The sequence below is a fragment of the Schistosoma haematobium genome, chromosome 2, assembly GCF_000699445.3.
Source record: "Schistosoma haematobium chromosome 2, whole genome shotgun sequence".
Classification (NCBI taxonomy): Eukaryota; Metazoa; Platyhelminthes; class Trematoda; order Strigeidida; family Schistosomatidae; genus Schistosoma; species Schistosoma haematobium.
In genome coordinates, this window is record NC_067197.1 from 12,954,425 (window position 1) to 12,980,017 (window position 25,593).

Genomic DNA, 25,593 nt, shown 5'->3' on the forward strand with positions numbered 1-25,593 from the left:
TTTGATATATCTTATCAACTGATAAACATGAAGATCAGATGGAACTGTATAGAATGATGTAATTTGAGATTCTGGTGAGAGTTAGTTGTTAGCATATCCTAGATATTACAGAAATCGGTCAGTGTTTCGTACACCACAAATGGGTGTACAATGGATAAAAATATTAGCAAAAAAGTACATGTGCCTACTTTTTCTCTCGCATTTGACCACTAGATCATGTCAGAAGCTTGATTCATGTTCTAAGAGCGACTAACCAACATTGTTTACCGAGAAGTCTCTTTTTGTCGATTAACGGAGGTAGGCTACTATCCATTAAGTTAAATAATTGTAAGCAAATGGCAACGACTCGATAAAATGAGTGCGTGCTCGGTACCTTCAAGTGTTATCGCTAATGTAAACACTAACCTATCAATAAAAAATAAAGTATCAATTAACATGTTGCCCAGGAGCATAAACGCGTTCGGACTTGTGCAAATAGCCCACTTGTAACCCATCCCAATATACTTTTAGTTTTCCAATCTAAGAGCACACTAACCAAATTAGCTATTTAGCCATTCACGCCATCTGACAATGATAAATCTGTCGTATGAATTTTAAATGCTAAATGTACTTCGTCAGGCAACGGGATATCGTGTTTTGAAAAAAACATGTATGGTACTGCACATGATTGCATTACATGTGTGTCACACCGAGATTACAGGGTCAGTCACAATCAATATAGGGCTTGGTGCAAATTTGTACTCCTCCAATGTGTCTTACTGAATTACAACAACAAGATGAATAATACAAATAATACCGAGACAAAGAATCCTTAGGATATATTTTACCGTAATCAAAACCGATTAAAAGAAATTCACGTTGAATTTCATAATACCTAAATACTGAACGAATTGACAAGTTAATTACTATTGATATTAATAGTAATAAAATTTAGATAATAAAGAGATTAATCAATGCAAATAAACGTAAAAATATATCAAAAGAACATTGGTGATTATCACAACATCGAAATTGTCTGGTAGGAATGCATATTACACGGAACATGAATTAAAAAGTAATATCAAATCAAAATAAATGCAAGACATAGACTTTAGTGAAATAAACAGTTTATATATATGTATGAGAAAATTCACAAATAAAACCGATTGGTCGTATTACTTCTTAAATGCTTATTTAAATGAGTACAGAGTTCAATAAAATATTAGACAATGATGAAAACTTAAACTCAAAACTGAAATTAAATATAGATGCAATGTATCATAATGTATTTCTTAAGATCAATGATGAGTTAAAGGACTAAATCATTGAATAAAGCTTTTTCTTCATCTATTGTACCTGTTATAGTTTTATTCACTTGGTCATAATTCGTATTTTTCTTTAATCGACGAGATGATTTTAATCTTGGCATGGATATTTTTGTTCGATCACCAAAAACAATTGCTTGCTCTGGTCTTGAACGATGCGATGACCATAAATGCAATTTTTGCCGACGTCTCCATTCAGCAATAAGTAGACCAATGAAACAACAAATTAAACCAAGACTGAATGCTAATAACAAAGCAGAAGTATGACCTTCAGATTGACTTTGCTTAACAGCAGCTATTATACTTTGTGATGAATCAGTTGTTGTAATGGGACTACTAGTACTAGTGAGAGTCGCCGGTCGAATTTCATCTGAAGACCAAAAAAAAATAGATATGTAATTGAACAGGAAAACATCCAGATTCATCTATTATGTGTTCATGTAAGCGACTTTGAACTACACTTTGTGTGGAAGCTAATGGCACTACCTGACCGGTCGAACTGAAGTAATCAATAGCATATAGATTTCATTCACATAGTTTCTATAAACCTAAAGTACAACTAGTGTCGTAGAAGTGGTATTACTTGAGCCGAAGCACACTTTTAGACAATTTTCTTTAGAAACACTGATTACACTGAAACTAACATCACCGTTTTTATTAATCTTGACAGTATGGGACAGGATATTTCCTAGTCTTTTTTATCAAAAATCCTCAATACAAAAAATATTTCAACTACAAAAATCCCCACTTGTTTTTCAAATGATTAAAGAATCAACCAACGTTTTGTAATTGTTAGTATGGGGCTGTGAATTATGAGACTCCCAAACAGTGCTGCTCATCCACGACCTTGCAACCGAGAATCCCTATAACCCCATATTTACTATTATCATGTGTTCACCAGTGACCAGCTTCGAGATGAAAACTCCAGAGTTTTAGTGAGAGGGGGCGGTTGGTGGTGTTCGACCGTGTTGGATGTAAGAAAGTCAACCACCGAAGACAATAGATAGTTGCGCAATATCGCGAAAAGACTCAAGTTAAACATGTACACCACTGGATTTCGGCTCAATCGCAGGTCTAGAGATTAAGCGTCTGTGCAAAAGGCCGAAAATCCTGTATTTGATTTCGAGTCGTGAGTGCGCGCTACTGAGGAGTCTCATAGTACGATGAAATATCCATCTAGTGCTTCCAAGTTTTCAATATGTATTTAATTTAGATTAGTTCATGGTCTCGATAAAACGTCTTATAAGATGGAAAATAATCACAGGATATGATCGGTTGAAAATTAGATGAAAAAGAAAAAAAAATTTAAGCATATGCATATACTGACACTTCTCAAATAATGCGAAACAAGGAGTCTAAACTCGTACCTAGTTCAATAAAAGAATGAAGTGATCGAGATAGTTGCACAAGTTAGTTATAATGAGCAATAAAACTTAACCAAGAAGGAGGGAGGATAGGTTGGTAGTTAAATATCTAAATCATGTGTTATTTGAAATGAACATAGATGCCTATTAATAAATACAACGGTGAATCGTCAAGGAAAGGAAATTGTTTGTAAAATGCTACCATAATTGTTTACATCGATAATCAATACGATTATGTAAGTAAAACTGGTTAGTAAAAAGAACTTTCGGGAGTTCAATACTTACCATCAACAAAATAAGGAAATAAGCATAAGATTATCTTATCAGATCTCATTGATGATATCCCTAATGCGTTTGTATTGTGGCCTCCAGCCGTTAAACCGATCATCTCATGACGATCAGTTTATGTATATCATTAAAAAAAACATGAAAGTACGTACTGTTTTCTGATTTAGAAAACAAGGTTGAATACTTTAATACATATATATTGATTTTCAATGGTTGAGATCATAATTCAATTGAAGTTAGAACACCATGGAAAACCTGGAAGCACTGGACGACCTATCGTATTATTGTGGGATTCCTCAGCAGTGCACATCCACGATCCCGCTTCAATTGACTGGTGACCTCAACTATTGAAATGACTATAATGTCCACAAAAACCCCTTTTGATACATATATGATGATTATTTGGACTGCAATTGACCAGTTTCTTATTATATATGAACCATGTGCAAATTCCACTGCTAGCCACCATCCATATCTGCTTCAACACACAGTTCAGCTAACTCACTATTGTCAAATGCACGTTTATTCATCTTAGTTTGAGCCAAACTGTGGGTGCTTGTAAGTTGGTGATGGTATCCGGTTGTTTGAAGTGGAGAGAAATTCAAACATGTAACTCAATGTTTGAGAGACGATTGCTATAACCACAAATTCACCAACCCACTCTATACACATAGTGTACTGATGAGTAGTTAGCCAGCAAAAGATGATTATAATAGATGAATAGTTAATGGAATTGATATGTATTCATAGCATATCGAATTTTGTGTTCTGTGGTAGTACTTAGTTACGACATACACTTCCAAACGTATTATACAAATGAGAATAAAATAAGTAGGAAAGTTTAATTATCGAAATGAACCATAAACTATAGGTGCATACATACAATTGTCCTTCTAACCTAGACAAGATCATGTAGGCTGTCTTGAGTAGATGCATAATCAACTTCCTTCAATCCCTCGTTTATAATTGTTCGGCTACTGTTTGACTATGGGATGACATAAGAATAAATGCATATAATATTATCTACACTCGCCCAGCTATATTTAAACGTTAACAAGATTAAATTATTTATACTTTGAGACTACGTATGAAATTAATGGACTGAACATAATAAATATAGAAATTAGTAATGTATAAATGAACTCACTTTTATCTATACTAGATGCCTTTTGATTAATGTCATCAAATTCATTCCTATGATGAATGTGTTTAGGCTCTATAAATGTCCAAGTAGAAAAATTTAAATAATCATTATTAGCAAATTAGTGGACAGTATGAGAGTTGCTGAAATATAATGAATAAAAAATGTTCAAGATAACGAGGATGATATTTTTGGATGATCCTCAATAATTAAAGAATATTTTACATTATCCTAAACACAACGTTGACATGAAATATGACTAATACCTTGGATAAGAAACAGATGATAAAACACATTCGTTGAACAGCTTCCGCTCAAGGTTCTCGTAGAACGGAGCTGACCACATAGTAGTGTTGTACATCTGACTCTATACAGTAAAACTATTATCACAACGACTCCATAGGTAGCTAATGTTGACTCATAATACCCTAGTTTTCGATAAAGAGACTGATCTCATCTGTTATAATATCACAAAATCCTATACAAATATTGAAATCCATGAAAATAACAACTAGTAATCATACTAAGTTTATTATTTATCACAAAATTAAATTGCCTACCAAAATTTTCATGAGCCCAAGTTGATTTTTAGCATCCAATACAATCCGATTTATCACAATGTTTCTTAGTTATCTAGCAAATTAAGCTGATACTTATCACACTTATATAGATACAGATCGATCTTAACTATGTTTATTCATCATATATTTTGTAACCCTATTCTTCTGACTAGTATGATTTTGATTACATTTCGAACATTTATTTAAACTTCACAAACTAAAGTATGCTAAACATTTGTTAATAATTATATTTATATTAATAATTGTAATTTTAGGTTGTATGTAGATGATGCGAAACCATGAAATAGAATGATCAATTCATTTTATTCTACAAACCTTGTTGTTCTTCCTTTTTTTAGATTTATCAAGGGATCTGGTTGTATAAGACATTTAAATTTAAAGCGTAGAATGTGATTTTTTATAATGGTAAGTAGAATCAACATTCATGGCTAAACAATAAAAAAATACTATTAACGGACTATGAAGTTCTAAACTCTATTCAACAAATTTTTCGGTAAGGCAACACACATTTTCTACAGAGTTTGATAGCTTCGAACTTGATTTTAACAATGATATGGACTAGTGAGGTTTGTAAAGCTCGAATACCATTGAATACTAAGACAATATCATCTTTACGATTACGATTATCGCATTTTCATTACTGTTTGATCTAATTATATGCTTCACTTTCATTCATTTCTGTCCAACTATATTTACTTCAGATTCTTGAACAGATTATATTGATTTACATTTTAGAAACACATAAAGTATTTAAGACTAATTTTTATTATTATTATTATTATTATTATTAATGGCTTTATTCAATATTATAGTTTTGGTACAATACAGAATTCTCAGCACAGGTTATTTCAACAAGTTACTTACGCAACAACAACAAAAAAACAGTAACGAATACAAAAAAGGAGAAATGTCTTTTTTAAAAAAAGAAAAAAAAACCCGAAAAACTGTACAACTTTTAGAATTAAGGACATGTTAAGAATGCAAGTTATTGACTAGATTAACTCTAACAACCTGTTCGTTACAGAGTATATTTGCTAGGTAAGGTATTATAGAACTTTTATACTTTTGCTTGCGTGCATGGATTTCAATGTAATTACGTCTCGTTCCACCAGAAGATATACAAGGAGAAAGATAAGAGTGAAGGGGATGGCTAGTATCTAATAAAATAACACCTGCCAGAAGTTTGCATGATTTTAAATGTCTATCCACAACCATATTAATTGTGATCTCGAAAGATTCACCACACATCTTGCTAACTGCCTTCAGCACTCTCCGCAATACAGCAAAGTCTTTCCTCAAAAGCCCGGGAAAGAATAATGGAGAACAGTAAAGAATAATAGGTAATATGCAAGAATTGACAAATTGTAAGAGTAAATGACGAGTAATCCCAAGAGCATGCAATCTCTTTATGTAGTAGGTCAGACGGAAAACCTTCTTTGATAACAATAAAACGTGGGAAGACCAAGACAGATCAGAGGAAAAGGTGACACCAAGATAATTGACCTTCGACACTGTGTTTATCAAAGAGTCTCCGATGGTACCAGCATTATGGGATCTCAAAATGGTGTTTAGATTCCGTTCATGTCTCATACTAAAGTTAACAGCTTGACATTTAGACGGATTAAGTATGAGACCATTACCAACAAACCAACAATCAATACGAGACAAAAACTCATTCATTTCTATGGGATGTAAAGAGGAAGAGATAGGCATACATACAGTAAGATCATCCGCATATTTCAAAAAAGTGTTTTCTGTAGAAGATGGCAGATCATGCAGAAAAAAAGAGAAAAGATGAGGTGAAAGAACAGCTCCTTGTGGTACAACCTTCATGAGACAGCAGAGACTCTAAACACTTTCCTCCAAATACAGTGTACTGTTCCCTTCCAGAGAGGTAGGAACATAGCCAGTTGGTTATCCAGTTGTCAGTGTTGACGCTGATTAACTTGTTAATTAAACGTTGTCTTGGTATAGAATCAAAAGCTGAAGTATAGTCCAGAAAAGCACATCGAACATACTTCTGACCCTTTTCTAAGTTGAACACTATGTTGTGATGCAGAACAGCAACAGCATCTAAGGTGCTTCTTTTGCATCTGTAAGCAATCTGATACGGATCAATATGCTCTTTTATCGCAGGCTGAAGTGGAAGTATTAATAATTTTTCCATTGTTTTGACGAAGGGTGAAGTTATTGCAATAGGTCTAAAGTTTACATTCTTATCACCAGATGCTTTCTTGGGTACAGGAATTATCTTCATCTTTCTCCACATTTTCGGTATGAGATTAGATGAGAAGGATCTGTTAAAGATAGTCGTGAATGGATAACATAGGACTTCAGCACGCTTTTTAAAAAGGATGTTTGGGATACCATCAGGTCCCAAACATCGAGATGAATTAAGCGACTGGAGACATCTTCGTACATCAGTTTCAGTGAAAGTAGGAACACAGATATCATTTAAACCTGTGGATAAAGGGAGCATCACATCAGATGACTGACGTACAAAAGACTTATTTAAGTCACAAACATTCAGCTGGTTATCGCTTCTAATCTGTCTGTCACCTGTAAGTTCTTTAAAGAGTTTCCACATACTTGGAGAGTTTTTGCAAGACAAGAGTTTTTGAGTAAACATACAGTTGAGACGTCTAATCTCCAGAATTATCAGACCATTCAGCTTACGAACTTCATTAGAGTTCTTCTCCTTGTACATTCTTTCTTTCATCCTCCGTAGTCGTTTTAGTTGTGTAGATGTAAGTCGATCAAAACTTACAAAAATGGTTTCAGTGGGACAACAAATATCAAAACAGAATTTAAGGTAACAAGTGATAACATCAGTAGTGTTTTCCAGTGAGTCATCTGTAAATAATTCCCAGTTAGTCGTATGAAACATGTTTTTCAGATTTCCGATATTTTCTTCTGAGTAATTCCTATATTTGACTTTCTTGGTTTGATGTAAGAGTGTACTCTTCCCATGCTTTCCATATACTGTAGGTAGAACACGAATTATACAGTGATCCGAGCTAGATAATGGGGCACGTTTACGAGTCGCATATATACCCACATCATTAATGAAAATGAAGTCTAAATGAGCATTCAAACGAGTAGGAAAATCTACTACGTTTTGGTGACCTAGTGACGTAAGGAAGCTACAGTCACATGAATCGAAATCACCACATACAACTGAAAGTGAATCACTGAAGGCAGTAACAGCGAACTCAGTGAATTCATCAGCGAAAATAGATAGTGCAGATGATGTGCAATCTGGAGTCACGTAGATATTGGTAACATAAACATATTTGTATTTATTCAGATGTTTTGGACGACATCTTAGAGTTAGACAGTCGATAAAGTCATTTGAAAACTTAAAACACAAACGAAGATCGACACCAGTTTATGTTTACAAACGTAGCTACACCGCCACCACACCTCTTTTTATTGTTTGATCGATCCTGACGATAAATTATGAAATCACGTAGTGATACTAGGCAGTCGTCCTGTAAATCATTTAACCAAGATTCTTGAATTGTGATGACACCACAATTACGATACATATTTTAACTTAGTAGGAACTGCAGACAGTCCACTTTGTTGATTAGTGATCGACAGTTAGAATTTAGCAGCTCTGGAATCGACATACGATCAATATTCATTCTCTTTAACGCATATTGCCAACCACCACGATGTCTTTTATAGTACTTTTTTGTAACCTGTGCAGCGAAAGGTCGTAGGCTTTTCATAAAAGCGCCTGAATAGGTTGTGCGATTAATGGACATAATTATAAATTAAAACAAACGAAAAAACCCAGATAACTTGTTGAAATAATCAGATGGCAGAAACAGGTAGCCCAGATATTTAAGCAGGCCACCGTTTAATTTGTTCGACTGTAGCTACATTTACATTGACTTGACATTATTACGAAATAAGATACCTATAAGGAACATAAATCCTACAATATTTAAAAAAATGGAAACTTGCTGCAACCGATAGCATAAAAATAACATTCATGATTGATAAATATTGATATTGTTAAGCTAAGTATACCAGTCGCCTACTTCAATTAATTGAGTTGTAATAAGAAACCTTGTAAAGAATAGCATACAAGTTAAAATTAAAATATACATACACACACAACATACCATGAACCAACGGATACTTTTTTAAAGTATCGCCTGTTTCACTAAACTTATTGATAAAGTCCATATTTTCCAGTACGGTTGGATCAATTATCATCTCAGATTGGTGTTTATTATCCAGATTATATTGAAAAAATGGTGGTTCATCTTGATGTGATCCACGCATAAAATTATTGGAATGATGATAAGGAATGAACGATAAATCATTTCTCTGTGATGACTGAGGATAATCAACTTTAAAAGTATTGAATGATCTGGGCCTGTATAGTCCTGCCGTTTCATATGCTTTCATTCGTGATAGTACCGAATGATGATGATCTGGTCGATATAGATGCTTTCTAGGCAATGATTGTGAAAGGACATCACCACCACCCTGTGATGAAACATCATGAAGTAGTCCCTTAGGATAATGCCATCCATCATCATCACTTGAAGTAAAAAACATCTCAGGATTGTTATCATTATTTTCATTAATTTTATTATTTATATCAAGCATGAACGATTTTTTATCATCAACATTGAATAATGGTTTTTGGTTAGCAGATTTAATTGGATGTGATTTTGTCAGTTGTTCCCTACCATTATGATAATTTGGTTGACTAGAATAAAATAATGGATCAGATAGATCGTGTAAATCCATCAACGCTGGAGAAGTACTTCGAGATGTAGTTAATAAAGATGGTTGACTGGATTGATATCTTCCCAAGGGCTGATAACTTAAATTTGAAGGTTTAGACAAAATTCCCTCGTCAAATTCACCTTGTTTTTGATTACGCGGTAATGACGGATTAGTCTCATTTTGCTTGCGAATTACTCCTGTGTACAGAAAAATTACAAATGGAAATTTTATGATCCACCTCTTAAAAAATGCTACGTAGAGAACCGAGATTTAGGCCATACTATTCAGAAATATGTCTAAGTACATTTTACAAACTATTTGTGGTAGTGAACATAACCAGACAAAAATTACTCAATACAGCTTCTTTATTTCAGCACTGAAAAATTGTTTTGGCATCGTATTAAATATATAGCCATAGTTAAAGAGAGCAAGAAAGAAGATTGATGCAGAATAATATGAATCCATTTTATTTCGTTAGGTTCTCATTGGCTGCTCACAACCTAAAATATTTTAAAGTCAACGTTATTACAGATATTGACATAGTTATGCGTATGAAAGTGATTAAAGATGAATATGTATGATGTAGAGAAGATTTCAATAGAGTTAATGCCATAAGGATTTTGTTTCTTCACATAATCATCTAATGTTTGTTAACTTCATGAGTTCTAATTACTATTTTAATGTTCTGGAACTTTCCCTCACAAAATTGATTTATCCGAAACAAATTTTTTATAACCTTATTAACTCTATTGAAATCTTCGCTACATCATGATATACATATTCATCTTTAATCACTCTCATATGTATAAGTATGTCAATATCTGTAATAACGTTGATTTTAAAATATTTTAGGTCGTAAGAAGCTAATGAGAACCTAACGAAATAATATGAATTCATATTATTTTGAATCAATCTTCGTTCTTGTTCTCTTTAAGATAAAGGGAACTATATGTGTGAAATAGCCATAGTTGTTGAACTTAGTTTAGCGAGATTTGTAATTGTATGCAGTAATCTCGACTATTCACATGTTCGAAAAAATTTGAATACTTCAACATAAAAAACGATAATCAGCGAAAGTAGCATTTACACCGAGTGAGTATTCGGCTTTTAAATTTTCGAATTCTGCACGACTAACAGTTATTTCTAGAACCTAATCAAAATACCATCAAGTGATGGTATATCAGTTACAATTAATGTCACTAACCTGTAAATAATTTGACGTAGAGGTATACCTAAGTTATGAAAATCGATTCCTAACGAATTTGTATCACGTATTTGCGCTCAGTTGTTAATGACAAAATGGTTCAAATAAGGTGGTTGGCTCCCTTTAACATGATATGTGCTTTAACTTCTGACAATTCAGTCAGTTACAACGTAGGACCAGGCACATATATGCATCGGTCCAAGTTGCCACACCTCATTAGCACAGCAAGACGAACACCGGATTCATAGAAGCAGTTAACTCAATGGTGTAATATATAAAGGGAAGATTTTATGTAGGGATAAAGTACACAAAGAAAGAATTCGTTCGTAGAAAGAAAGATATGAAATAAATTTAATCTCACAGTTTAAGGGAAGACAAAAAGTGTACACACCTCTATGCCATTGTGATCGATTCTGAGCCATGCTATCCAGAGTCTCCGATCATTGGTTACGATAGTCACGCGAACCCCAACCAAGTAGTCTGCATCTACCAACATGGCTCAGACTAGAAGTTAGTGACTTCAAGCACTGATGCCACGTTTTGGTTTGGCCGCCCCTAACTTTCTTCCAACAATCTCCAGCACCGGTTAGCATTGCACGTCGTCGTAATCGGTGTTCAGGCATACGTAACACGTGGCCCAACCATCTCAGTCGATGAAGATTCACAACCTCATCGACTGACTTACCATCATTCCATAATACCTTGCCTCTAACCTCACCATTACATACCCGGCGATCCCAGCAGACACCAGCAATATTTCTAAGACATCTGTGATCGAATACTAGTAACTTACGAGCATCCCCTACTCTTAATGACCACATCTCGCAGTCGTGAAGTAAAACAGAACGAACTGCTACGCAGAATACTCGTCCTTTAATTGATAGACGGATATCTCGCCTTCGTCATAGGTGACGTAAGTTGGTAAAAGCCAAACGGGCTTTTCGAATCCGTGTTGAGATTTCATCAGACACCAACCCATTAGAGCTGATCAGACTTCCAAGATAAGTGAAGCTGTCAATGCGTTCGGCTACTTCACTCCCTATCGTTAGTTCAGGTGTTGACACAGGCCAGTCTTTAGGCAACAACTTGTATTTAGATAGAGAGAAGCGTATCCCAAACATCCTGGCATTGTTTCTCAGTGCTATCAAAAGATTCTGCATTTTATCAGCGTCTTTACCAAACAGGACTATGTTATCTGCGTATTCTAAGTCGATAAGTTGACTTCCTAGTAGGAGATCAAGGCCCGAAAATTCCAAGTACATAGAGAGAAAACAGATTATGTGAAACCCATATTTATCGAATAATAATATTTGATCATATTCAGAAGTAATAATATAGCATCCCATCTTTTATTCCTCGATATCATGTCTTCCTTACAAACCATAGATCCTAATTTTAGTTTCCAGTATTGTTCATTTTATAATATACACTTGTTTCATTTTTATCTTTGACGTAGATGGTAACCAAACATACATAACGTCTCAATCTAGGAATGCTCATAGCTTCTTCAACTTTTCTTTTGCTGAATACTCTAACAAAAACACTTACATTCCTTAGTGATATTACTGTATCCAAGTAACGATTTGAAGATACCTACGAGTGAATACATTCAACTTATGGGAATCTACTCTCAATATACACAATTCACAATCCTCAAGAACCATACAGAGGGTATCGCCTAGTACTTTCTCTTTGGTAAGCATTTAGATATGTGAACCTACGCCACAGACAGTAAAAGTTAAACAATATTGACCAAGCAAGATAAATGATGATGCCAGTGTCAATAAAGTGGTGGACACCAGACTGATACAGACCACTTTCGGAGTGACATTATGCGACATTTGCATATTTATTAATTATGATATCAAATGACTAAATCGTAAGAAAACGGTAATTAGAATATGGGCTATAAATATTGCTGAAACTTGACGCTGGAACTTTTACCTATTAAAACGCTAGTTCAGAGAACAACTCATTTTAAGCTTAGAGAGATTTAACTTCTATTTTAATTGCCGTTACTATATGATAGATATATTAACCATGATTGTATGAAATAGTTTAGTGACTGACTCGTGACAGATTAAAACAACCAAAACTAATTTGTTACATATAAAAATGCAACATACTTGAAGGGCAAAACAACTCATCTGATCCATCCGGGCATTCAACTATTCCGTTACATTTATCATAGATAGCTACACAAGTAGAAGAATCATCACACTGGAATTGAAGTTCTGGTGATTTACAAACTGACTGAACTAAAATATTACATTTCAACAGAAATACTAATAAAATGTGAGACTATACATACCGCATGAACCTTTCTTAGCAATCCAACCAGACTGACAAATACAAATCCCATCAGAGCATATAGTTTTAACTTCATCACACAAGTTATTTGAATCACAATGTTGATTTAGACCAACTAATTAATCGAATACGTTGTCATCTCATTAATTACCTTTGTTTTTCAAACTCTGATTACCGTTTGATTCTTCCAAGACGATTGTATCATAATTGGAATAACTAGAATAAAAGCATTGTCCAGGCTGTCGACAATCAAACATAAAACAGGACTGTGTAGCCTATTATGATGAATTTTTTATGTAATGCAGAGATCAAATTTACCTTAGATTCAAATATTGCCGTGCTACATTCATTTGTATTGCAACACATAAAGTAACATTCTTTAAACGATGATACTTTTAACTTTTTGAGAAATTTAGCACCCGCTGAAATGGACTTTTGGGTTAAGATGATTCTGTTTGGCTTGAATTGAAAGTTTTTCCCGCAGTTATTATTGATGCTGTTGTCGATATTATTATATGTGAACGTTGTTATTGGCCAAATAGCAACCACAAGTTGGTATGTTATGGTCAGAAAAATCAGATTCTTCATAGAGCGGGGTTTGAAAGACTGATTTAACAGAAAACAATGATCTTCAACCTAAAAGCTATTCACATTAAAAATGAACTGAATTGTAAGGGAATATTTTAGGGATAATAACAATGACCCTAACAAATAATTCCTTGCTGTATTACCTAGTGTACTACTAACATAAACCAACAAACACTTATGCAGTCCACAATAAAATATACCAATAAAACTTGCTCGAATGAAAAAAATGTCACAACCTCTGTACTAAAACGGAGTTGGTTATATACTGAGCAAACAGGATCATATGATCAACATCTTGTATAGTCAGTCAGTCAACACAAAGTCTCTACCTTGATCCTAAAATAAAGTGAACTGTGTGGCGTATATGTATTCGGTGCCCCTTTGTACATAGATAGTGGTACGTACCACTATTTATGTGTTCAAATGAATAAATAAAACTTTATACGCAGTATCCGTTCGTCCTAAACTCGAGTACTTTATAAAGCGGCTAGCCCCTGACTAAAAAGAGACAGTGGGTTGTTGAAAAAGATTTAAAGAACTAAAACTAAGCTTCAACTCACTCTGACTCAAAATTCATTTGAAACGTCTTATTTATTTCAAGCGCATATAACATTTGCCGTCCTGTCTTTCATATCTCAAACATCGTTAAGCAGAAATAACAAACTGTTTGTTATTTGATGTATGCGTCTGGACAGTAGGTAGTGTCCTTGATAATAGAGAGATATAGTTCAAAATGGTTCAAATGGTTCAAATAGTTCATGTGATATTTTCTGGGATTTTTCTGGAAACATTTGTAGCGACAAATAAATCTTCAAAATAAATAGCCTTATAAGTCTTCGACTTTGATACTGACCTCATTAGTTTTACTAGACACACCATAGCTGAAGGCGTCCGATCACGCATTTGCACCAAATCACGAGTACGTCCCGCTTTGCATTCCTTGCAACTACTAGCCAGCTTAGATCGAATGTTACCCAATATATCGACGATTTTCTAAATACATCTTCAAACTAATTTATCCCTGACTTCCGATTTGACTTGCCTGGTGTCGTTCGATTATAAAGGTGTTACACACAAAGGCGTTGCCAATCCCTGAATACTTGAAACAATTTTAGTGGTGAATACTACGTGATCTGATACACCAAATGATAAATTGTGAGTATGTCCCTTATTGTAACATTGTTTACATGTCATGATGGTATTTCTGTGTTCTCGGATTTTTTCGCCCATTTATATTTTACTTTCCTCGTGTCAGAACACGCACCCAAGCTATTTGGGATTAGGACTCTTAAGTCTCAATCTTTCGATTCATGTCATTATGGCCTAATAATATCAGGAGTTAATTTCCACGAGAACGGTGTGACACTCACTTGTGCGATTCCTTGCTGTATCAAAGGCACTGCTGAGCGATTTTAAAAGGTACGTCACACCTTATGCTTACGTAATTTTTCAGAATCTCACGACATCTTAGGGAAGGCTATCCTTAAACAAAGAGGCGCAAAAGATTGACAAGGGTTTAACCAACTATCCCATAAACTAGAATTGCGACACTGCTCGGCAACAGAAGTGTTGCTAGGTACACGGGAGGTCACCAGTCAACGGACTTTCGACGAATGTCTTTAGACATCACTTTCTATCTAAGTCTCCCCAACAGGTACAAGCATTTTGCGTTACATTATAACATAATACCGTGGAAAAACTGGCTCCATCTGCTAATCCAACTCTGGAGAACATCAGAACATTCAGCCCAGGCGTTTATTCTGTCAAAAAAGCCTCCTACACCTGTTACTCTCAATGGAGCATAGGTCGCCGACCAGCATTCTCCAACCCACTCTGTCCTGGGCCTTCCTTTCTAGTTCCATCCAATTCTGGTTCATTTTTCTCATGTCTATCTCCATTTCTCGGCGTAATGTGCACTTTGGCCTTGAGGATTTCAAGTGAGGGTTTGCCTTGTGAAGCAGTTAGGTGCTTTCCTCAATGTGTGTCCTATCCACTTCCAGAGCTTCTTCCCGATTTCTTCCTCCGCTGGGATCTGGTTTGTTCTCTCCCACAGTTGGTTGTTGCTAATAGTGTGCGGCCAACGAATCCGAAGTATTTTGCGAAGACAACTGTTAATAAACACCTGTATTTTCTGTATGATGGCTTTCGTAGTTCTCCAGGTTTCTGTCTGACACTGGTCTTCACTTCGAACGACTTTGTCAACTGTCCTCCATGCACGATTTTGCAGTGTAATCCATCATATGAATTCTGTATGATAGTGACTATCTTCTGAGGCACGCCGTAGTGTCTAAGAAGTTTCCATAGTGTTGTTCTGTCTACGCTATCAAATGCCTTTTCGTAGTTAATGAAGTTGATGTAGAGTGATGAATTCCATTCAATTGATTGTTCCACAATGATCCGTAGAGTTGCGATTTGGTCTGTACACGATCTATCCTTACGGAATCCTGCCTGTTGGTCACGAAGTTGGACGTCTACGCAGTCCTTCATCCTGTTTAACAATACCCTGTTGAAGACTTTTCCCGGTATTGAAAGAAGAGTGATGCCCCTGTAGTTATCACACTTGCTGAGATCGCCTTTCTTTGGTATTTTGATCAGAAGTCTTTCTTTCCAGTCTGTTGGTACTTGTTCTCCATCCCAAATCTTATTGAAGAGAATGTGGAGTATCCTTGCAGTTGCCGCTACGTCTGCTTTTAGTGCCTCTGCTGGAATGTTGTCTGGTCCTGCTGCTTTGCCACTCTCGATTTGTCTGATGGCCATGCTGATTTCTTCAATTGTTGGTGGGCCAACATTGATTAGGAGGTCCGTGGGTGCTGCTTCTATATTGGGTGGGTTCAGTGGAACTGGTCGATTCAAGAGTTCTTTGAAGTGTTCTACCTACCTGTTTTGTTGCTCTTCAATGTTGGTGATTACCTCACCTTCCTTGCTTTTCACTGGTCGTTCTGGTTTGCGGCGATTTCCAGAGAGTTTCTTTGTCGTGTCATACAGTTGTCTCATGTTTCCTTCTCTTGCAGCCTTTTCCGCCGTCGTTGCTAAATCTTCCACATATTTACGTTTGTCGGTTCTGATGCTCCTCTTCACTTGTTTGTTTACTTCTGTGTATTCAGCTTGTGCCTTTGCTTTCTCTGTTCTTATCTGGCTGGTATTGACTGCTGCCTTCTTGTTCCTCCTTTCTTGAATCTTATCCAGTGTATCAACAGTGATCCACTACTTGTGACGGCGCTTCTTTTGTCACAGAACCTCATGACATGTTGAAGTGGTCGCCACTTTCATCCCTTTCCAGTTGCTCTCCATAGTAGTTCCTCTCCATTGAGTAGATCATCAAAGGCCTGGAACTTCTATAGACCACATTTATTTAAAATACAATAAATGTTGTAATTTGTAGACCATGCCTGTAAACATGGCGTGTACCTGCCCGTGCAGAAATATATGTTATTATTGCTGAGGGCTATCTTGAATTTGTTGATTTTGTCAGTATCCCGGAAAAAAGCCATATTCAACTTTTGTGATTTTGTCCACCTCGTTGTCCAGTGCTTCTTAAGTTTTAATTTCATCTTGGCGACCAGCAAGTAATGATCTGACACTATATCCGCTCCTCTCTTTGTTCTCACATCCTCCATTATCCTCTCGAACTTTTTGCTGATGCAGATATGGTCAATTTTGTTTTGCTTAGTGTGATCCGGTGAAGTCCATGTCGCTTTGTGTACGTGTTTATGTGGGAATATAGTGCCGCCTATGACCAGTTTATTGAAGGCACATAGGTTTGCATATCTCTCACCATTTTCGTCTCTTTCTCCTAGTCCACGATGTCTTCATATCCGGTGTTGTTCATTCTAACCTTGGCACTGAGGTCTCTAATTAGAATGGTCAAGTCCTTTATTTTGAACTTTTCGACGATCAACTGCAGACTATAGTAGAATTGATCTTTAACGTCTTCATTGTAGTCTTTGGTAGGCGCATAGCATAAAATGACGCGTTCGACTAAACTCAAAGTTGCGGTGTGGTTCAACGCCTGGCTGTTAACGTTCGACTGTCTGCTTGGAAAAGTTCCTGGAACCCTTGAAGATAGATATCTGACCTCATCTTGTTGGGAATTATTTTATTGATCTTCAGGTATCGAACTCTTGTTTATCAACCTCTTTTGTTGTTTAGCACATTAGTTTGTGTTAGAGAAACCCTTGACTATACAGCACATGAAGTATCGTCTGAAGTATTTTGTACTTTTGGCATAATTTGTTCTCTTTCTTAAGTCATAACACAGGGTTTGTGTTTTGACATACTTTAATATAAGTCACTCAAAAACGCTTGGTACGCTATACATAAGGCCGTAGTCTGGCGTAACTGAATAAACTTCGGTTCGTTAGTTCTGCGTTTAAATCGAATCTTGGAATTTCGATCTTTGAGAAAGAAGCACACACTTATGTAAACTTTCAGAAGTTTAAGGGGATTAGTCATAATAAATGCCTATTAGTCTCTTTCAAAATTTCTGACACTCCCTTCGACCATATTGATCTTGATTTCGTAGGACGCATACCAGATTCAAGTAGACACTCTTGCCTCTTAACTTGTGTAAACCACTTCACAGGATGGCCAATATCAATGCCCACCAACGAAACTACTGCAGAAACAGTGGCTCACGCCTTCGTCAAACGGTCAGTAGCAAACTTCGACTTTTCCTACAAGCCTCAGATGCCATCCCGAATCCAGACTTTCCCGTTGTCTTACTAGACTATTAGGAATCATACGACCGCCTACCGCTCGCAAAGTAGCAGGTTAGTAGAACGATTCCGCCGACCGTTGAAAGCTTCACTCTCAACTGCAAACGTTTTTAAGTTAACTGACGCCTTTACACTCGTACTACTCGTCATTTGCAATGCAGCGATATCTGACTTTGGATACTCTGTAGAACCTTTCGGTTACGGGTCGACACCCCGACTTCCAGGAGATTTCAATAAATATAGATTTAAACTCCTATCCGCATCCAACTGATGTTTCAGTTAGACCCATCTTAGGACTTAGTACACAGCTTTATGCGCGCCACGATTCATCACGGCAGCCCCCAAAACTGGATATGAAGGACGTTCCAAAGTACTGTGTCGCAAAGCTAGGCACTACGCCATCGATAAGAACAAAATAATAGTACATTTCTGGTATAGCAGCAACACCAGTTTCACAAAAATGATCACTAATTCTCAATATCGATTTAAGTTTTTCAAGTAGGGGTTTTAAATGGATAAAACTAGTGGAAAAAGGCAGTGTATTCAGGAAGATGCATCAGTGAGTTAACAACTATGTTTATATGATAACACGGTGTTTTGGGTACAGTTTCTATGATCAGTTTTAAAAACGACATTAACGATAACGTCACCACTGATCTTCGTAGATCACTAACTTTGAGGTCGACATTCCTCCTGAAGAATCTCATAATATAAGCTTCAATACCATGATGCCGAAACCTATAGCAAGCAACCACGGCAAAAATTCGCTAGAATCTAAAAGCTGACTCGAAAAACGCTCTTTGTATGAACGGTAAACTTTCTAGATCACTAGAACGACTACTACACGTGTGAGTGTGTAACAGCTCAGGTTGGTTGGTTAAGAGTTGACCCCAAACAACCAAGCTTATGCCGAAACAGTATTGTTCAAGTATTCATTCACTTCCTTATTTTTTATAAGCGTTATATTCCCTATTATCTTGAATGTTGAGAGCCTTTGTTTGTCTGAACAGATAATCCCACGCTCCACTGTGACTGCGCGAAGATCGAAATAAAGACATATTCACTACTTCTCTGGTTTCTTCTATCAATAGCACGAGGGTTACCTATAGACACGAAATTGGTGAGCCCTTTTGAACACAAATTTAACCTCATTTCTGTTATTAACATTTTTTTTTACTCAATCGTAAAAGTAGACCTGATTATCCGTAAACTAATTTGAGTATATAACTAGTTTATTCCGTATTATCTTAAGTTATTCGTGTCATAGTAACCACTTTTTGTGCTAACTTTATTGCTATATTTGTCACATACCTCATGTCAGACTCAATAGAAACCCATAATCTGGAGGATTTGTCACCAGTGGAGATAGACACTGTTATGACTACGAAATCCCGACTTCCAGAATTTGATCGTAGTGATCCTGAGTTGTGGTTTGCTCAACTAGAGCATTATTTTACGAGACACAATATCAAATCTGAAGGGATTCGCTATAGAGACTTGTGTTCTATCCTTCCTCCTTCAGTCGCCAAAGAAGTCCGTGACTTGATTTTAAGTCCACCATCACCACAACCATACACCATCTTAAGACGAGAGATAATGAACCGTTTATCATTATCAGATAGTCAAAGAATCCAAAGACTTTTTCAAGGTGAAACACTAGGTGATCGGTCGCCGTCACAGTTTTTACGTCACCTCCAAGTCTTAGTGGGTGATAACACAGTGGGTGAAGCAGTCCTAAAACAAGGATGGATACAAGCTCTCCCATGCTACGTCCAACACTGTTTGGATGCACAAGATCCTGAAACCTCATTATCTCACTTAGCGCGTATAGCCGACAGAATAATGGAAAGAGGTCCTCCAACTGGATCAGGCACAATAAATCACACACAAAAAGTAGAATCAGCAAAAGACCCCGTAATAGAAGGACTCATTGCGAGTGTTAAGAGTCTCACTGAGGCTGTCACCAGAATGCAAATGGGTCATAGAAACAGGAGCAGGTCACCACAACGACCACGATCCAAGTCACAAAACAGGTCACAAATGTCCAGACAATCTGGGCAGTTTTGTTGGTACCACTGGAAGTTTGGTGTCAACTCAACCAAGTGCATGCAACCATGCGCCTGGCCTAAGCATAATTCTAAGACAGCGGGAAACGAGTAACCCCTCCCCAGGTCGCGACGACTGAGGAGGGGCGCCTAAACAGTCGCTTGTTTTATGTTAGAGACAGAAACTCGGGCTTGAATTTCTTGGTGGATACTGGCGCTGCTCTTAGCATCATCCCTCAAAATAAAACTGAGATTAGTCGAGAAACATCATCAATTACACTTCAAGCTGCAAATAAAACTAAAATCGCGACATTTGGGCAGAAAACTTTAACCCTAGATTTGGGGTTCAGGAGGCAATTCCCTTGGGTTTTCACGGTAGCCGACTTAGATCTGGCAATACTGGGGATGGACTTTCTAGAGAGATACGAATTTCTAGTTGACACCAAGAAACGGCGATTAACACTAAAAGAAACTTCGTATTACACAAAAGGCAAAGAAAGTCACATCAGCTCTCTTAACTTGATTCAAACTCCCCCAGTAACAACAGCGAAATTCCAAGATATACTCGCGGAATTTCCAAACTTAACTAAACCAAACCCACAGCCTTCTAAAGACAAACTAAAAGTAAGTCACACTATCAAAACCGAAGGTGCACCGGTTTTTGCAAAACCCAGGAGACTAGCACCAGATAAGCTCAAAATCGCTAGGGCCGAGTTTGATTATATGCTACAACTGGGTATTATCCGTCCCTCTGATAGTCAATGGGCATCCCCTTTGCATATGGTCCCAAAGAAGAATGAAGGTGACTGGCGACCGTGCGGGGATTACAGAGCCCTAAACCGTCAAACCGTACCTGATAGGTACCCAATACCTCATATCCAAGATTTCACCAACGGTTTACAGGGTATGAACATATTCACTAAAATTGATTTAGTCAGGGCATATCACAATATCCCGGTGGCTGATGAAGATATTCCCAAGACAGCTATTACTACACCCTTTGGCTTATTCGAGTTTGTACGCATGCCATTCGGCCTGAGAAATGCGGCACAGACATTTCAAAGATGCATAGATAACCTACTTCGAGATATGCCATTTGCGCAGGGGTATATAGACGACTTGTTAATTGCCAGCCCCGATTTGCAATCACACGAACAGCATGTACAAGCAGTGTTGAAAAGACTGGATGAACATGGAATAAACATACATCAAAGTAAGTGTGTTTTCGGTGTTCAAACTTTAGAATTTCTCGGTCACACAATAAGCCCAGAAGGGATTAAACCTATAAAAAAAGAAGTGGATACTATCAAACAATACCCCGTACCTAGTTCTCTAACACAACTGAGAAGTTTTCTAGGCCTAATTAACTTTTATCGCAGATTCATACCAGGTTGTGCACAATTAATGCAACCTTTGACAGATTCACTTAAAGGAAAACCAAAAGAATTCAAACTGTCTTCTGACGCCATCGAAGCTATTAAACAGCTTAAAGATAAACTGGCTCAAGCAACTACGTTGATATATCCGAATTCTCTTTCCCCACTTGCTTTGATGGTGGATGCTTCAGATAAAGCAGTAGGCGGTACCCTTAACCAACTGGTTAAAAACGCCTGGAAACCAATTGCTTTCTTCTCGAAAAGACTCGCTCCAGCCGAAACAAGGTATTCTACCTTCGGGCGAGAACTTCTTGCAATCTACCTGACCATTAAACACTTCCGACACATGTTAGAAGGTAGGGAATTTATAGTCTTTACGGATCACAAACCTCTGACGAATGCTTTAAAAGCGAGGGCCGATAAATACTCACCTCGAGAAGTCCGACACCTTGACTATATATCACAGTTCACAAGCGATATCCGACATGTCAAAGGTCAGGACAATCAGGCGGCAGATGCTTTATCCAGACTAGAAATGAACGTGCTACAGCAGTCTACAGTAAACTTCGAGACGTTAAGACACGAACAAGAGCAGGACCTAGAATTGCAAAACCTACTTAAAACAAACAATTCAAGTCTTAATTTAAAACAATTCCCATCACCTATCGATGGTATTCTAATTTATTGTGACACGACCAAGGCAATGCCACGACCTTTCGTTCCCAAAAATATGCGAAAGTTGATATATAATAACTTTCATTCTTTGTCTCATCCTGGCGCGAAAGCTTCAACAAAACTAATCAATGCCAGATATATATGGCCGAATTTACAGAAGGATGTACACAAATGGGTTAGAGAGTGTTCAGCATGTCAACAATCAAAGATTAATCGTCACACAAATTCACCCATAGGTGTTTTCTCGCAACCAGATGCACGTTTTGCCCATGTGCATATCGACTTGGTAGGTCCTTTACCACGTTCAAACGGTTTCAATTATCTTTTTACATGCATAGATCGATTTACCAGATTCCCTATAGCCATCCCGATAGCGGACATCACAGCGGAAACAGTAGCCAAAGTTTTCATGCAGAACTGGGTAACCATTTTTGGTACACCCATAACAATAACGACGGATAGAGGAGCGCAATTCGAATCCGAACTATTTAATAACTTGGCTAAACTTCTAGGCTCCAATAGGATACGCTGCACTGCATATCATCCTCAGGCTAATGGGATGGTAGAACGTTTTCACCGTCAGCTAAAAACCGCCCTTATATCTCACTCAAACCCCAATCAGTGGACAGAATTCCTACCGTTAGTTATGTTGGGAATACGAACATCTGTCAAAACTGACGCACAGTGTTCAGCTGCGGAACTGGTTTTCGGAACAACTCTGAGACTACCAGGTGAATTTATTAACCCTAATACTAACAGTCAAAAACTTAATTTAGAAAATTATGTAGATCAACTACGGGACAACATGTCTAAAATTAAGCCGATTAATACTCGTGAACAATCGCGCGCCGTATATATACCTAAAGACCTAAGCAATTGCACGCACGTCTGGATAAGATGTGACAAAATAAAAGCACCACTCAGTCCTCCATTTGAAGGTCCTTTCAAAGTCGTCTCAAGAAAATCTAAATATTTCGTGATAGAAAAACATGGAAACATCGACACAGTAAGTATTGATAGGCTAAAGCCGGCTTATCTAGATCATGAACCACCATACGTGTCGTTAGATCGTTTAACTGACAAATCCATTACGGAATCGAAATGCAAAAACGATAAATCTTTACAAATGACTAAAACGGTTCGCTGGGCACATCCGATTAGCCAATCAAGGATGTTGACAGTTTCAGCTGCAGGATAAAATCTAACCACGTAGCTAATCAGACCCTGCATCTACTTAAAAATAACTTTTCTCCTCATTCCGCCTCACCTACAACTCCCCAGACCTTTTGCCTTTGATATATAAGTGTTATGTTAAATTTTTTTTAAATACTGGACACAAGCTAGGTATTCCGAAACGATGGCTGCGGATTTTAATCAAATTCATACAACTAACACTGGCAAATACAACGAATTCAAAAAGCAACCCAGGCGAGTTTTATAATTTCTTTTTCTGGTTAATTAACTATGTTGGCTGTACTTCTTATATATCTATATACATTTTTCACGTAGACTGGCTATACATATATACCATATGAACTAATTCTAAAAGTTTTCGGTCGAAGATGTGTTCAGTAGCTTGATACGCTTAATACTACTATTATTAAGTGGTTTTCTAGACAAAACATTTTGGATTAAACCATGGTCAAATACTTATTAAAGTTCTCATCATTTTTTTTCATGTTTAGGAAACTTACATAATGACTTAACCAGTTTTCCTACAGTATGCTTTTTAGTGTGATCATATAACCCATCATTATTGGCAATATTCAAATTTTTTTAAATTTCTGACATTTAAGAATCAATAACCGTGAAGATATAGTACAGTGCGTTATTGTAAGGTTACTATGTTAGCCGCATTGATTCCACATACCTAATTTTAAACACAACTTATAAGGGAACTGTTAAGTAATCACAACATTGAACTAATATGAATATCACAGCTATGCTAACGTTAAACCAATTATTATTAGTGGTCCATACAAAATCCTGGAACTTAACACTAGCGTTATAAAAAAACATGTTATGTCAATAACTTATATATATATATATACCTTTTTTTTCTCGTTGGTTTAATTATAACGTAAAATGGAAATCTACCACACTTGTAGTTTTTTTTCTATAGCATTATTATTAATAAAAACAAAGAACTTGTACTATTCCAATATGGCACTTTGACATATCAATCCGTCCTCCTGTTATCTTTCTCTCATATCTGAGCAACATATGGCCAACAAACATCGTATTGAAGGGGGTTTTGGTGAACGAAAACACTAGCCCCACACGCACTCGAACCTCTGCCCTCCTGGATGCTAGACCGTGTGCCTAGCCATTAGACCACATCAAACCACGGGCGAATGACTGCAATCTTTCCTTTTACCGATTAATCATATATAATACTAACGAGTAATAGGACTTGCACATTTCTAAGGTGCAGACAAATTCGTTACTTGGATGAATTGACGAAATATTGCTTCAATATATCATACGTACTTAGATCAAACCAGAAAAGAGTATTTGACACAATTGTACTTAATCCTCATAATCTACACAATTTTTTCTCCTCCTTAACCGTATATTCTTTTCCGTTTTGTGGAGTACAACTATGCACCCTTGGTTACGTACCTGGTTATAAAAGGCGGTCGTCATAGGCCCAAGGTCATACATTTGATCGGGTTTGACAATGAGTCCAACTTCTAGCAAGTTTACACTTTTACATATATGCATTATAAAAAATTTTTTTTGTGTTCATACCTTTTCGTACATAAGATGGCTACACTATGTCTATTTTCTTCCAGAATACCAATCCTTTCTGGAGACCAATCACTTACGTGGAACCGAACAATTATAAATTATATTTTTGTATTTCCACTTTGTATCTTATTATTTTTATGCAGGCAGTGGAGCAGTTCTTCAGGTGTGATTGGTTTTCACCATTACCTTTGAAGTAGATTCTTCTTTACTTTTTACTTGAGGGCGACTAAAGAGGCAGGTGAGTAAACACCTGATAGCCGGTCTGAGCATGGAAAAATCGTACCTCACCAACATGGTGTTGGGTAGCCCGCTCGCGGCACTTCCTCAGATATTCTTATTCCACATTCTCACACTCTTTCTCTTGAAAGCACGCAGTAAACCGTCAGCGATAGTTGTAGAATAGATCACATGCTACAAAATAAGATGACAAGCTAGTAAATGAGGAGACATCCATGGACTATCGTTGACAGCGTTAGTCGTCACTGATTGTAAGTCAAATAGT

The 25,593-nt window shown here is 36.8% G+C and overlaps 1 protein-coding gene across 1 annotated transcript; it reads right to left on the bottom strand.

Moving 5' to 3' along the window:
* Nucleotides 1–8: 8 nt before the first annotated feature.
* On the bottom strand, nt 9–14,249 carry MS3_00006227 (uncharacterized protein). Its single transcript, XM_012941494.3, has 8 exons — nt 14,090–14,249; nt 13,260–13,584; nt 13,093–13,216; nt 12,943–13,056; nt 12,758–12,889; nt 8,812–9,624; nt 4,104–4,172; nt 9–1,674 (listed from the first exon to the last, which is right to left on the bottom strand). Exons 2-8 carry the CDS (start codon nt 13,527–13,529, stop codon nt 1,289–1,291), a joined length of 1,908 nt encoding a protein of 635 aa, XP_012796948.2. The 5' UTR covers nt 13,530–13,584; nt 14,090–14,249; the 3' UTR covers nt 9–1,288.
* Nucleotides 14,250–25,593: the final 11,344 nt, after the last annotated feature.

Excerpts from the sequence above, each read along its gene's own strand:
- MS3_00006227 (XM_012941494.3), bottom strand. The coding sequence starts at position 13,529 with ATGAAGAATCTGATTTTTCTGACCATAACATACCAACTTGTGGTTGCT. Across the intron at positions 13,057-13,092 it reads TCAGAGTTTGAAAAACAAAG|TTGGTCTAAATCAACATTGT; the intron begins GTAATTAATGAG and ends TCGATTAATTAG. Across the intron at positions 9,625-12,757 it reads TGAGTTGTTTTGCCCTTCAA|GAGTAATTCGCAAGCAAAAT; the intron begins GTATGTTGCATT and ends TTCTGTACACAG.